The sequence below is a fragment of the Pteronotus mesoamericanus genome, unplaced genomic scaffold (genome assembly GCF_021234165.1).
Source record: "Pteronotus mesoamericanus isolate MK-2021 breed Mesoamerican mustached bat unplaced genomic scaffold, CSHL_Meso_final contig_90, whole genome shotgun sequence".
In the NCBI taxonomy this organism is placed as follows: domain Eukaryota; kingdom Metazoa; phylum Chordata; class Mammalia; order Chiroptera; family Mormoopidae; genus Pteronotus; species Pteronotus mesoamericanus.
The window spans coordinates 891,052-905,028 of NW_026555277.1; the positions used below are offsets into that span (position 1 = coordinate 891,052).

The 13,977-nt window shown below is 46.2% G+C and overlaps 1 protein-coding gene across 1 annotated transcript in view; it reads left to right on the plus strand.

Moving 5' to 3' along the window:
• Positions 1-751: 751 nt before the first annotated feature.
• The window catches only part of DNER (delta/notch like EGF repeat containing), a 250,741-nt gene continuing 237,515 nt past the window's right edge, over positions 752-13,977 (plus strand). Inside the window, exon 1 of the mRNA XM_054585576.1 lies at positions 752-1,030. Coding sequence (XP_054441551.1) covers positions 752-1,030 — 279 coding nt within the window. The remainder of the gene's footprint in view (positions 1,031-13,977) is intronic.

Genomic DNA, 13,977 nt, shown 5'->3' on the forward strand with positions numbered 1-13,977 from the left:
CTCGGTCAGCACCAAGGACAAGGGCCCGAGGTCAGAGGAGCGGAGACGCTGTCACCTCCCGGCTAGCCCGGCGGATCAGTGGGTGTCGGGGCTCTGGGGTTCGGCTGTGAGCGCAGAGGCCTGGGTGGGCCGGGAGGACTGTGCGAAGGGCAGCAGCCCCGGGAACGAGGTGGGGCCGGTGCCTGCAGGAATCTCCCAGATTCTGCGCCCAGAGGCACCGGGTGGCTGCTGCGAGGCCGGGACGCCTTTCGCTGCGCTGCGAGCCCTCCTGCCCTGCGGGGCCCACGGGGGGCGCTACGCTGCTGGGCACCTGGAGGCCTCATAAAGCACCCCCCTCTGCCGGCCTTGCCCCTTCAGCCCTATTCCTTCCCGAGCCGGGCCCGCGCGGCCACTGCTGCCCGCTCGCGGTTCTTTAGGACACGCCCACCACTCCGCTCGCACCCTCACGCCTGGGGGTCCCGGGTGGCCTTGCTGATCCTCCAGTCCCAACACCTCGCTGGGGAGGGGTCCCCGCGCCCCTTGCTTCCTAGGCCCGCTCCCGCCCGGCGCCCCGCCCCTGTTTGCCCCGCCTCCCCTCTGGCCCCGCCCCACAGGCCCCGCCCGTCGTTGCCCCGGGAACCACGGTGCCCGCAGCTGCAGAAGGCGCCAGGCCCAGCGGAGCAGCTTTCGCCGCCACCGCTGCTACCGCCGCCACCTCGGCCACCGCGCCCCAGCTCGGACTCCGGCTCCGCTCCGTGCCACTCGGTCAGCCATGCCGCCGCACCGCGCCCCGGCGCCCGGTGCGCAGCTGCTGCCCGCTGCGGCCCTGCTGCTGCTGCTGCTGCTCGGCGCGGGGCCCCGCGACCGCTGCCTGGCCAGCCCGGTGTCCGCCGCTCCGCTGCCCTCCCCGGGGCCGTGCGCCGAGCAGCCCTGCCGGAACGGGGGCGTATGCACCCCGCGCCCCGCACCTGACCCTCAGTCCCCGGTTCCCGCCGGCGAGCCCAACTATAGCTGCACCTGCCCCGAGGGGGTCTCCGGCGCCAATTGCCAGGTGAGTGGACGTGGCGGGAGCGGGGCGGGGCGCCGGCCCGGGACCCGCAGCTTCGCCTCGCCGGCCGCGAGCGCTGCTCGGCGCGGGGCTCCAGCATTTGGGACACTAGCGTCTTCTGCTTGGGAAAGGGGGTGGATCCGGCCTCTCGGTCCGCGTAGACGCGGACACCTGGCTGACCTTGCAAGTGCCACTTCCCTGCCCACCCTGGTTCTCCAGCCGTGCCAGCCTGGCTCTCGGGGCGGGCCGCTCCAGGGCCTGGCAGCCACCCTAGCCCCGGTACTTCTGATGCGACCATTGGTCACCAAGTGGCGCGCTCCTTGCAGCCCGGGCTGAGCCACTCTCCACAAACGTGGTCCCGGTGCCGGCGGTGGCCGCTTCGAGGATCCAGCTCCGAGCGTCCCCTGCCGAGCGTTCAGTGTCCAGGTGACCCCTGCTCCCTGTCCCGATGAACACCGCGTGCGTCGAGGATGCGGGGCTTGGGAGGCAGGTGGTGGCCGGCTCCGTGGCGGGTGGTCGGCACTTCCTTTCTCCACCCTTGAGGGCCCTGACGAAGCAGCTAGAGGCCGAGAGGGCAGCTGCCTCCCCGCGGCCTGAGGCCAGGAGGAGATGTTGGGAAGGTCTGGGCATTGCGGGGGACGTTGTGTGGGGGGCCTGGTGCACCGCCCTCCCGGCTGGGCAGGGCACTGAAAAGCTTCGAGGAAGCGTGGGGCGGTGCGAGCCATGGCCGGCTGCTGCCCCTGGATTTGGACTTGAGAGAATTTGGCAGAACATAATAGATGGGGCTGGATTACAAGAATGTTAAACCTCGGGGAAACCAATTAATTTATTAACACCAACATTTTCAATAGGGCATTTGGTAGAGCAGTGTGTGAAATATCCTCAAGTCTCTTCTAGGGCAGAGGCAAATAATGAATTTCTCTAAAATGATTAATTAAATCAAGTGAATGTGGAATATATCTGGGATGAAATGCTTTTTTTTTTCATTACATTTGGAGTGGAGGAGTTTGTTTCCTATAAATGTGACACGATGCCCCAAGAGTTACTTTGAGAATGCTCAAATGCACTCTTATTTCTGTGGGGAAGGAAGTCTACATATGGTATGACATGGTATGACATGATATGATATGATTTGCTTTAATTTTTTAAATAGAGGGGTAAATGGGACTGAGAAGCTTGACCTTGACAGAATTTTTGCTATTTCCTCCAATCTTTTTCTTGTTAGCCGCAAATTTTCAACGTGAATTTATCTTTTCAGTGTTACGCTCTTCTTTGTTAATTGGTTCCAGGAAGCTGTTGTTCCCTCAAAGGGGATGACGATGATGAGAAGAGTGATAATGAGAGCGTGTGATATGACGTCCCAAGTAGATTGAGGGCATGATGACTCTTTGGGGACATGCCTGTTGGAGCCATTCTAACCATTAGGACAAAACATTCCTTATTAATTTCCCCGGTTGGTTGATGATTTATAATAATTTTCCTGAAGAACGAATATGCCTAAATGCTCCTCTCCAGCGTTGTTGTAGTCACATGTCTGAATTCCATCCTTGAAAGAGACGGGTGATTCCGAGCGTGGCCGGGACAGGCGGGAGGAAGGCTGGGGTGCCCGGCAGCTCCGGTGCGTGGGGAGAGTGACTGGGCATTGGACATCTCGCTCTACTCTGAGATTTGGTTTTGTGACTCTAAAAATAGATCTAAGAAACCTTCAAGAAAGGCAGAGACCTCTCCAGTGCTTCCTAAATATGGCTAACGGAGAAGCATAAATATTTTTTGTCTTGAGTTGTGGTTTGATGTATAATGCAGTTCATTCAGAAAAGTCACGAACTAATAATACACAAACCTTGCAGAACCACCTAGTTCAGGACAGATCCGGCTTCCTGTGCTGCTCCCGTGCGAGGCGTCCCGGCCGCAGGGGTGCTGCCTGCCGGAGGGGACGCAGGGCTGGGTGTTGCTAGTTTCGCGTTGAAGGGAGAGCGGACTGTAACTGTAATTCTAACAGGAAAGCTGAGCAAATTTGGAACCTGATCCGGCTTGGTTACCCAGAAGAACTTAGCCGAGATGATTCAGAGCCTTATAACCCATGAAAAATTGATTCCTGATTATTTTAAGGTAGTCTCGTGATTTTGCAGTAATGCTCGAGTCTTAGGTTTTCTATGGGGAAATAAAGGGGTGATCTCAGTAAGGACATTGAACAGAGAGGGAAAAAACCCTTCACATGCTCAATTACAGATAAGAGAAATGGATGCTAGCCATTGCTAAGAGTGTGGCTGCTGAAACAGAACCTAATACTCATGGAATACACTGGAAATGGAATTTTAACTGTATGTGAAAAGAATCCTTTAAACAGCTGCAAGGACAATCATGGTAAGCAATGGAAACATTAGAACCAAAATCTGGAATCTGCCTTCCTTTCTTCTCCCTTTCCTCCCTCCCTCCCTTCTCTCTTCTGTGGGGCAAGTCAGGGCAACCGTAAAGCACTGATTGGGGTTAATACGGACTGCGGCTGCCTTCCGCGGTTCTGTGCTCGGCCCGGCCAGCGGGCCCGGCGGTGCTGCTTGTGTCACCCGGTGACAGAGTCTCACAGGACCTTGGAACCAGGGTGGGGGAGGAAGTGTGGGTTTGCAGTTGAAGGGCCGAAGTTTAACCTGCTGTGACAAGTGATCTAAACAGACGGAGTCCAGTTTTCTCATCTTGGATGATGGGACCTGCCTGTCCTGGGGTCTGTAATAGAGTCTGATTCTGTTTTTTGGTGTTTGGCTGCTGGCAGATGTGAAGCCTCAGCGCTCCCCCTCCCGCGCCACCCCCCCTCCCCTGCACTTCTGCCCAGTGTCTCCGCCAGTTGCCGCAAAGCCTGGGGGCTCTCTCCTTTGGCGGTGGTGAGAGGTTCGTTCCACGTAAGCCCCGGGCCACGGTCTACCTTCCCCTCCCTGCATCTGCAGCAAACCCCCCAGCCAGGCCCCCTCCCTGCTCTCTCGAGCCAGTGTGGACCTGCCTGGGTGCTGCCCATTGTCCCCAGAGGGCCTCATTATGTGAGCAAGAGAGCTTCGTGTGGCGCTTTCGCTCTTGACATCCAAACCAAAATTTAAGTGGGCGACTGCCCTGTCTTGGTGGGGTGTCCACAACAGGGCTTGGGGGAAGATGACATTAATTGCTGTAAATCACAGAGCACCTGTGGTGCCTCCACAAATCTCACCTCTTCTGTTTCCTTTCTTTTTAAACTCTTGCACACATTCCATAGGCTCGCTACCTAACTGCATAAGGTAGAAAGAACGAGTACCGTCCTGTCCTTGTGTCGAATGTAGACATCGAAGCTCATTTTGATGGAGTGGTGTATCCAAGATCCCAGGATTTGATACTGCCCTAAAAAGCATACACTTAAAATATATCTTTTCTATTCCTCTAACACATTGAAACATGGTAAATCATGAGGGTTCAGTGGATTCCACATGGGAAGCTAAGTTACAGAGACCAAATGACGACGATGATGATGGTGGTCGCTGACTTCCCTCAAGCACTCGCCACGTGCCGTCACTGTTGCGGGGGCTTTATGGACGTCACTCACCAGTTCTCGCAGTGCCCTGTGAGCTGGGAGCTGTAGCCGTCCCATTTTATAGATGAAGTGCAGGAAAGCTGAATGACTCGCTCAAGGTCACACTGCTAGCAGGTGGTGGAGCTGGGATTTGAACCAGGTAACTGGCTTGAGGGCAAGCTGCAGAGTGGGCTGAGGTGGAAGTCCAGCCCCGGCCCTATCATTTTTAGCTTTGTGACCTTAAGTCAGAGCTATAACCTCTTTGTGTCTTCTCAGGAAAAAGGGCGTGAGGCGATTCCTGAGTCTGGTTTTGCTTGAAAACACGGAGTCTGTGTGGCCGCTCTTGGTTGGAGTAAAATGCCACAGGAATGGCAGAGACACAGCGGATTCCGCCTTATGCCAAGCAGGACCTTCATCTCGGACCTAGAATCCTGGGTCCTAGTTGCATGATGACGTGCAAATGGGCAGTAAATAAAAGAATCATAAACATATCTGATGGGCCTGAGAAAACTTCAACTTGAAAAACCAGGGTGGCTGCCCTTGCCTGTCTGGCTCACTTGGGGAAGCCGGCAGGCACGGGGGCGGCCGCTGCTGGCCCATCTCTGTTCTTCTCTGGTCATCCGTCCAAGGCAGGGGTTATTCAATTTGTGTAATTTGTTTGTAAAGCTTTTTTATTTTAATGAAATAATTCTTGGCCAGATTCTCACAGCCGTCAAACACCTGTTTGTTTTTTATTTCCTTTTCCCTGGGAATCTTGTATTTGGGATTTTAATGAAAATGTGTCAATTTCCGCACTTGGAGAAGAAAGGGACTTGCGTAGCTGCTTTTTATGCAAGTTAATTTTACTCTCTAAGCTGATTTCTATAATCCTCTCTTCTGATTAAACATGCTGACTTAAAACAGTGGTTCTGCTCCAGATGAATCCATTTTTGATTGAAGTTTGCTAACAAACAACAACAAAGAATTCTAGTTCTTTGCACAGCGTCAGCGTTTACTGGGCTCTTGACACACACACACACACACACACACACACACACATACAGACTCACATTATAATATGTCCAGTATCTGCTGAGATGCCAGAGAGACATTGCTTCTTGCTCTGGCCTTTCTATGACCTCTTCTTGACCTTGGGAGAGTAATAGAACATCCTTGGACCTCACTGTTCATATCTCTAAAATGGACTAACACTGCTTGTTTTAGTTTCTTTATAGAAAAGATACAATTCATAAATGGGGACATAGTACATTTTTTTCAATAAGTATAAGAGAGTATGGCAGAATGAATTTGAAAGCATTTTGGAAAAAGTAAAATGCTGCACAAACACAAGGTATATGGAGAAGAGGACGTTTCCTCTATAAGCCATGATTCTGCTAGTTAGCCAGAGTCTGATTGTTGCGTCCAACGAACAGAGGCGGCTTTTTCTCTCCCTGCTAGGATGAGTTAAGCTGCACCATATGTTTAAAAAAAATGAAAATTTCATTGTATTAAAATTTAGATAAATGCGTAGTTTTTTTTTTTTTAAACTGTGACATAAACAAGTGATTTCTCAGAAAAGTCTCAGTGACTTCAAGTTTTCCTTTGAAGTGAATGAAAAAAGCTGGTCAAAAATCCTTGTAACAGTTTCCATGAAAGAAAGAAACCATTGTTTTTCACGGTGTTATTAAGATGAAGTGAGTGTCTTATTTTGTTTATCTGGCACCCTCTTAGGAAACATCACATTTCTCAGCTTGGCCGCTTGACAAAAATGCATTTCTGTCTTTAACTTCTTTGCTTAAGCTTCTCCTTCAAAAATGGTTCGTTAGGCCCTCAGGTCACAAGCATCACACAGGAAGGAAAACCTGCCTGCAGCCGAAGGGTATTGGGGTCAGAAAGCAGAATGAATGCCCGAGTTGTATTTGTGGACCTTCTCCTCCGTTCAGTGGCCGCTGTGGTCAGAGCTGCCTACCCCAGAGACACGCAGGGCAGGCTCTTGCTCCCCAAGCAGAAAACCCAACAGCACAGCCAGGCTTGGTGGATACATTTCTTTATTTTTTCCACCCTGCCTGGTGCCCCGCCCTGGCTGCTTATTAGAATCCTCTGGGAGCATTAACAAACGTGAGAGCCTGGGTGTGGATTTAGAGGTTTAAAATTCCCGCTCAGTTACTACAAGCTTGGCAGCCTTGTAACCCTGATCCTCATTCGTCCTTCGGACGCCTGGAGGGATTAAAATGATCAGCTAGTTCGGCGGGCTCCAAGCTGCCCTCCGCACGCACACACTACCATTTTTGTAAAGGTGGAATGGATACGATTCTCCATTTATGGCTCAGGAAACGCCTCTGGGGTCCTGCAGCTTGGGCGACCGCGTTGGAGCCTGGGCGCCGGGGTCGTGGCCTTGAGTACGGCGTGTTGGTTGCTGTGCTGGCGCTGGTCTCCCAGTGCTCACGGGGTCTGGCCGTCTAGGTCCCTGGGAGGGGCCGCTAGGTCACTGGGAGGAGCGTCGCCGTTCCTTTTGGGTTTCAGAGGCCCGATTGAAACTCCTCTGTGACAGGCGCGCTCGGGGGAAGTAATCCCCACGGGAAAAAGCACGGAGTCCCTGGATGCCGCGGGGTCTCAGAAGTGCCACCTACTGCTGCAGGCCTGCCCCGTGCGAGGCCCGTAAGGACGATGGCCGCTTTCCCATAGCGTTCCGGTCACGGTTCTGAAATACGCTATGTGGAGCAAAACCCCGTCCTTAATTTTTAAGCAAAATACAATGTATTAGAACAGGAAACCAGTTCAATATATCCTTAGTATATTACATTAGAGAGGAATGACATTGTATAGGAACCATAAAAAGACAACTGAACTCTCTTGACTTCAGATTCACTGCCTGTATCATTCCTTAGACAAAGAATTTTTGAGAAAAAAATTAAGGTATAATTTCTGTCCAGTAAAATTTACTCTTAAAAGCATTCAGCTCTATGAGTTTGTCATACAGCTGTGTACCGGTCACCACAATTAAGATATGGAGCAGCTCACCCCCTCCGCCTTTTTCCGCGTGCTCTTTTGAGAGTAAACCATTGCCCCAGCCCCAGCCCCTGGCCACCGCTGTCTCCCGGCTGCCCTTACACGTTCTGGCTTTTCCAGAATGTCATATAAATAAAATCACAGAACATCGGTGCTTCTTCCACTTAGTATAACGCTTTTGAGATGGACCCGTGTGTTCGCATGTATCAATAGTTTCTTGTCATTGCTGAGTAGTATTTTATTGTATGGATATACCACGATTTTGCTCATGCGTTCTCCAGTTAATGCCGCTTGGGTTTCCAGTTATTGGTGATGATGAATAAAGCTGCCATAAACATTCCCGCACAGGTTTTTAAGTGGACATATATTTTTACTTTCTTGAGTAAATACCTAGGAGAGGGATTGCTGGGTTCTGTGGTAAGTACACACGAAACTTTATAAGAAGCTGCTAACTTTTTCAGAATGGCTATGCCATTTTGCATTTCCATTGGCAACAAATGAGAGTTCTAATAACTTTCATCCTTGTCATTTCTTTGGTATGGTATGGTGATGTAGGTTTTAGATATTTTGATAAGTGTGTGGTGGTATCACATTGTGGTGTTAATTTGCTTTTGCATAATGATTAATGTTGAACATTTTTTATGTGCTATTTACCATCCAAACCTCTTCTTTGATAGGTGTTTGTTCAAATGAGTTGTGAGCGTTCTTTCTATGTTGTGGATATGAATTCTTTATTTGGTATGACCTGCAAATATTTTCTCCCTACCTTTGGTTTGTTTTTCCATTTTCTTAGCAGTGTGTTTGAAGAAAAGATTTTTAATATTGATGAGGTCTTTTTTCTTTTATGGTTTGTGTTTGTGTCCTAAGAAATAGTTGCCTAACCCAATGTCACAAAAATATTTTCCTATATTTTCTTCTAGAATTGTATTATTTTAGTTGGTATGTTGAGATTTCTGACCCATTTTGAGATCATTGTATGTGGTGCAATGTATGGGGAGCCTTTATTCATTTTTGGCATATGGATACCAGTTGTTCTGGAAACATTTGTTGACAAGACCGTCTGTTCCCACTAAATTATCTTGGTAACTTTGTTGAAAATCATTTGCCCATACACAGGTGGACCTATTTGAGACTCTATTCTATTTTATTGACATTGTACAGGTATCATTTTGCCAGTTCCACAGTCTTGATTGTAGCATAGTAAGTCTTGAAATAAGGTTGTATGAGTCCTTCGTAAATTTTTTCTCCCTGCCTCCCCACTCCCCAATTGTTTGGCCATTCTAGATCATTTGGAACTTGCTTTTTGAGCAGCATAGAAGGGAGGTGGTAAAATACAGTTCTCCCAAGCATGTGTTGAGATGGCAGGAATTCCAAACATCAGGATAGCATTTCACACCTAGATAGAAACTAGGAGACTTAACCTGGAATCTGTAGATGGGTTTGAGAGTAGCATGTGAATGTCCTGAGATGCCAACTTTTGTATGTATATACTCTCATGGGAAATGGCTCACAAGTTTCATGAGATTCTTAAAGAAGCCTTCTGCCAATAATAGAACCTCTGGGATGGAGGAAGAGGCAGGTGGCTGAATACACGGCGGACCTGGGCATGGACCAAAGCATACACTGATAGCCAGCTTGAGCATGAAGTGTCCCCAGATAGAGGTGCCAGATAAAATACAGGACAGTCAGTTAATTTTGAATTTCAGACAAACAGTGAACACTTCCCCCCTCTTTGACCCGAATATTGCACATTGTTTTTCTGAAGTTTAGATTTAACTGGGAGCTGTTGTTTTTTATATAATCTTTATTGTATTTTTTCCATTACCATTTTTTTTAAAATTTGCTAAATCTGGTAACTTTGCCCCAAAGGCCTAATTCCTGCTCTGATTCCTAGTTTTGTTCTGAAGGGCTCATTAACAACACTTTAAATTCTTGTCATATAATTACATAAGGCAAACTTTATTAACTGCATTTAAAATATCCATTTAGTTCATAGTTTTACATCTTTATGGGGCCTTTTAAGGGCAACGGTCAAATTGGGTCAGGGCATTAAAAACCAGTGAAAATATGATGAAAGCAGCCCATTCATGAGCTCCCTTTGCCCTCTGCCTACCTTGTCAGCTAATGTCCTGCCTCTGCGGTAATCGTTGTTCACATTTTGGTGTGTAGCTTTACAGATTTACCTCTGTGCATAGGAATATATACAAAGCATATGTAAATACTCATATAGCCGTGCAACTATTTTATATAGAGATTAGATAGATCATTCTATGCACATACTGGTCCACAACTTCTTTCTTAATCAGTTTAACATATTATCATGTCTTAAAACAGAAAACAAACCCCTTCTTTTTGATGGCTGAATATACAGCATTCTATTGTGTATTTATATATTCATTTTTCCCATTATAAATAATGTTTCAATGACCACTGATATATATAACATATATAATGATGTATGTGTATATATGTATATGGATGTCAAAAGTTACATACATTAAACATTTTAATAAATTTCACTTAATTGCCATTCAAAAAGGCCTAACATTTTTGCATACTTACTAACAGCATAAGAGAATGCCTGTTCACCCACATTTTTGTCAGTACTGGTATTCCAGGTTCTAATTTATTTTTGTGTGTTAATTGATGGCTAAAACATGGTATCTGATTGGTTCTCTTTGAATTTTTGAAATAATGAAAGAGGGAGAATATTTCTTTTGAATTGCTAGTTCTTACTTTTGCCTAGTTTTCTTTTGTGTTACTCATTTTTAAAAATTGATTTGCAGTAGCCCTTTGTCCTTTGTATGGTAAATTTTTTCCTCCAATTTATCTTTTTTCTTTTGACTCTACTTATGCTCATTGTTTTGCCCTTTAGAACCTTCTAATTTTTGATTCTCATTTAGTCAGACTCATCAGTGGGGTGGCTGATAAATTTTAATTAAAGCTCTAATGTTTGATACCAATACTATATTGCACAGTATCTTGAGAATTACCTGATTAGAGCCAGGAGTTCGCTTTTGAAGAATTCTGTTTTGGCCAGGATTTGTATTGATAGGACTGATCTTGTTCTCTCTAATTTAGAATGTACAATTAAATATAGCCCCATTTTTTGCCTGTTTTAAGAAGAGTTGGCATAGATTTTCTAAATCATATTTAAATGCTTGTAATTCATCTTGACTTTTTCTGAGGTTGGAACGCTATAACCATTTTAGTAAGATTCTTCATTTATTTCAGTAAAAGACCTACTCAGCACAATTTTTTTCTTTAATAATTGGCATGAGTTCTTTGGTATTTTGTTAAAATCACCCAGTTAATTTTAATGGCATTATTGGATAATACCATATTTCTTAAAAGTTCTTGATGGTTAATGGTCTGATTTCAAACAGTGTTCTTCATCTGGGCTTGGGCAGAAAAAGACTCATCTTAATATTCAGCAAAATGCAAATCTCCCTTGTGCTTTAATTTCCGTATTGTATTTTTAGCTCTTTTCCCCTGAGAACAACCTCATTTCTCCTGACCAGAGATTTTTGTGGTCCTCTATGTTCAGTTTCACTCTTTAAAATTGGCCTGTGTGTGTGTGTGTGTGTGTGTGTGTGTGTGTGTGTGTGTTTGGTTGTACAAAAGGGAATTTTTTTATTTCCGTAGAAAAGCCTCATAATGAGAGAAATAATAAGAGAGACAGAGAAACAGGAACTGATATTAACATTTCTATGAGGCCTAAAATAAGCTCTCAGCTGGAGAGAAGTAAATTTAATATTGTTAGTTTTTTCTTTGACAAGGGCAGGGTGCGGGGTGTGGTCCTGGGTGGGGAGGGTGGGGACTGCACTGACTGAAAGAGAAGCCACTGTTCTTTTTCTGTTTTTAAGGAGAGAAATTGTGATGATTATGTTCAGCCTTAATAATGCTAAAAAACGACGTTCAGAATGATGCTGACACCTTGTTAAAATTGCAGTTGGGTTTTATGTGAGGTTTCCCTTGCTTCCCTTTCCTGCAATGCACACTATACATGCTTTGTACTCACGTGCTTAGAAGAGCTTTCTTTCAAGCAGGCCTGGGAGACTCCAAGTCATTGGAATGCAGGGACGGGTGGGAAGCAGACATTCAGGTTGAGCCCTTGATCTGAAGATTCAGTTTTTTGAGCTTTTCTGGGCCATAAAATATCCACAGTCTCCAGTACTGCCCATTCCCTGAAGGTGCACCGGGGACCATACTGACCCTACAAAACATGCAGTTCCCACTGCCTTCTAAACACTGCCCAAATCCCAGTCCCTAAGGACATGAACCAAGTCCAGTTGTAGGAACCAAGGAGCCCAGTGTTGGTTGCTAAGCAACAAGTGATCTCCAGGCCTCAGCCCTGATTTGGCTCAGCATCCAATGTAGGGGTCACATCACCAGCCCACTAGGATTTCTCATTTATATTGGGCTCACTAAAAAGTAGCAATAGAAGTGCTCTTCAGAACCCCCACGCGTTACTTTTTTAACAAACAAGTGAGCTCAGATGGCATTGCAACCCACAGTGATTACTAGGGTGTCTTCATTTCTCCCGGTGCTGTATGAATGTGTGTGTTGGATGCTAGGGCCTAAGAGAGGGGGATGCATGGGGTGTCTGAAGGCCACCCAACCAGATGCCAAAGACCTGTCTCGCATTCTCTGCTGTCACTTATGATCTGGATGGCCTTGCAAACTTTATAGAAGATGAAAATGAAGAACAGAAAGGTTAAGTAACTTGGCCAAAGTCACAGAGTAAGTGGAAGCCGAGCTATAAACCAAAGCAACCTGTGCTGTTCATCGCCATGCTGTAGTTTTTCTGTTTTGCTCTGGTGCTGGCCAGGAGACTGGCAGGACCACCACTACCCAGCTCTCGGGCATCTTGTGAGATTTAGCAGAAGGGGAACCCTTTCAGACTGGCCACGTACGCTGGAGTTCTCCGCAGACCTGCCCTGGGGCTCCCACTATAGCATTAATCTTTAATAGTTCTATGTTCTTAGCTCAGGGCAGATTGATACTAAAAATGAGTTCAAAAGTAAAGTGCTTCAACAAATGGTGGGGGGGGAAACTGGATGTCCACATGCAAAAAAATGAAATTGGATCCTTACCTCGCACCATACAGAAAAATGAACTCAAAATGAATGAAAGACATAAATGCTAGAGCTAAAACTATAAAACCCCTAGAAGAAAACAGGGAGAAGATTTCATGATATTTGATTTGGCTGTGATTTTGGATATGACATGAAAAGCATAGGTAACCAAAAAAAACGAAGTGGCCTTCACCAGAATTAAAAACTTTTGAATCAAAGGTCAGTATCAACAGAGTGAAAAGGCAACCCTTGGAATGGGAGAAATATTTGCAAATTATATGAGGGTATATCAGATAAGAGGTTGATATCCAGAATATATAAAGAGCTCCTAAAACTCAATGACACGAAAACAACCCATTTGAAAAATGAGCACAGGACTTGAATAGACATTCCTCTAAAGAAGATATATGAGTGGACAATAAGCATATGAAAAAATAACGTCCCCAGTCATTAGGAAAATGCAAATCCAAACCACAGTGAGATGCCACTGTGGCATCATTAGGATGGATATTATTAAAACAAAGAGCAAAATAGCAAGTGTTTGTGTGGAGAGACTGGAACACTTGTGCATTGTTTGTGGGAATGCAAAATGGTGTATCCGCTGTGGAAAATGATATGGGTATTCCTTCAAAAATTAAACAGAGAATCATCATATGATCCAACAATTCCACTTCTGAGTGTAAGCCCAAAAGAAGTGAAAGCAAGAATCTTGGACAGATATTGGCACACCCATGCTTGTAGCAGCTGTATTTACTATAGGCACAAGGTAGACACAACTGAAGTGCCCACTGATGGATGAAAGAATAAACAAAATGTGGCATACACATACATCCAATAGAATATTATTGCACCTTAAAAGGGAAGAAAACTCTGACACTTGACAACATAGCACCCCACAGAGTAACACTTTACCATTAAGAGGGTCCTAACGTCCAGGTTGTGGGGGGCACACTTTGTAGTAGGCTCCCCGTCTTTGGCAGGCCCTGAATTCCAGTTGTCCCCCCTTACTCAGTGAAGCTGTCATCCTCTCTTCTCCATTTCTCAGCATTTTAGCAATCTGTTTGGAAAATTCAGACACCGCTCTGAAAGGACAATCCTTCCCAAATGCCGGAGTCCCTTCTTACTTTTGATCTCTCCCTGTGGGTTTTCACAGCCTTGCTAGCCATCCCTTACCCCGCCTCTCTGTCTCTTCAGAGTCTTTCAGTAATGCTTGTCCAGTGTTTAGTTGTTCTCTGCAGGATGGTTGGTCTGAATAACTCGGCCCAACTTAGCGGAAACCAAAGTCTAAAATTGATGTTAAAAAAAATCATGAAACACTTGTGTCAAAAAATCTAGTGTAACGCATTCATTCTTAA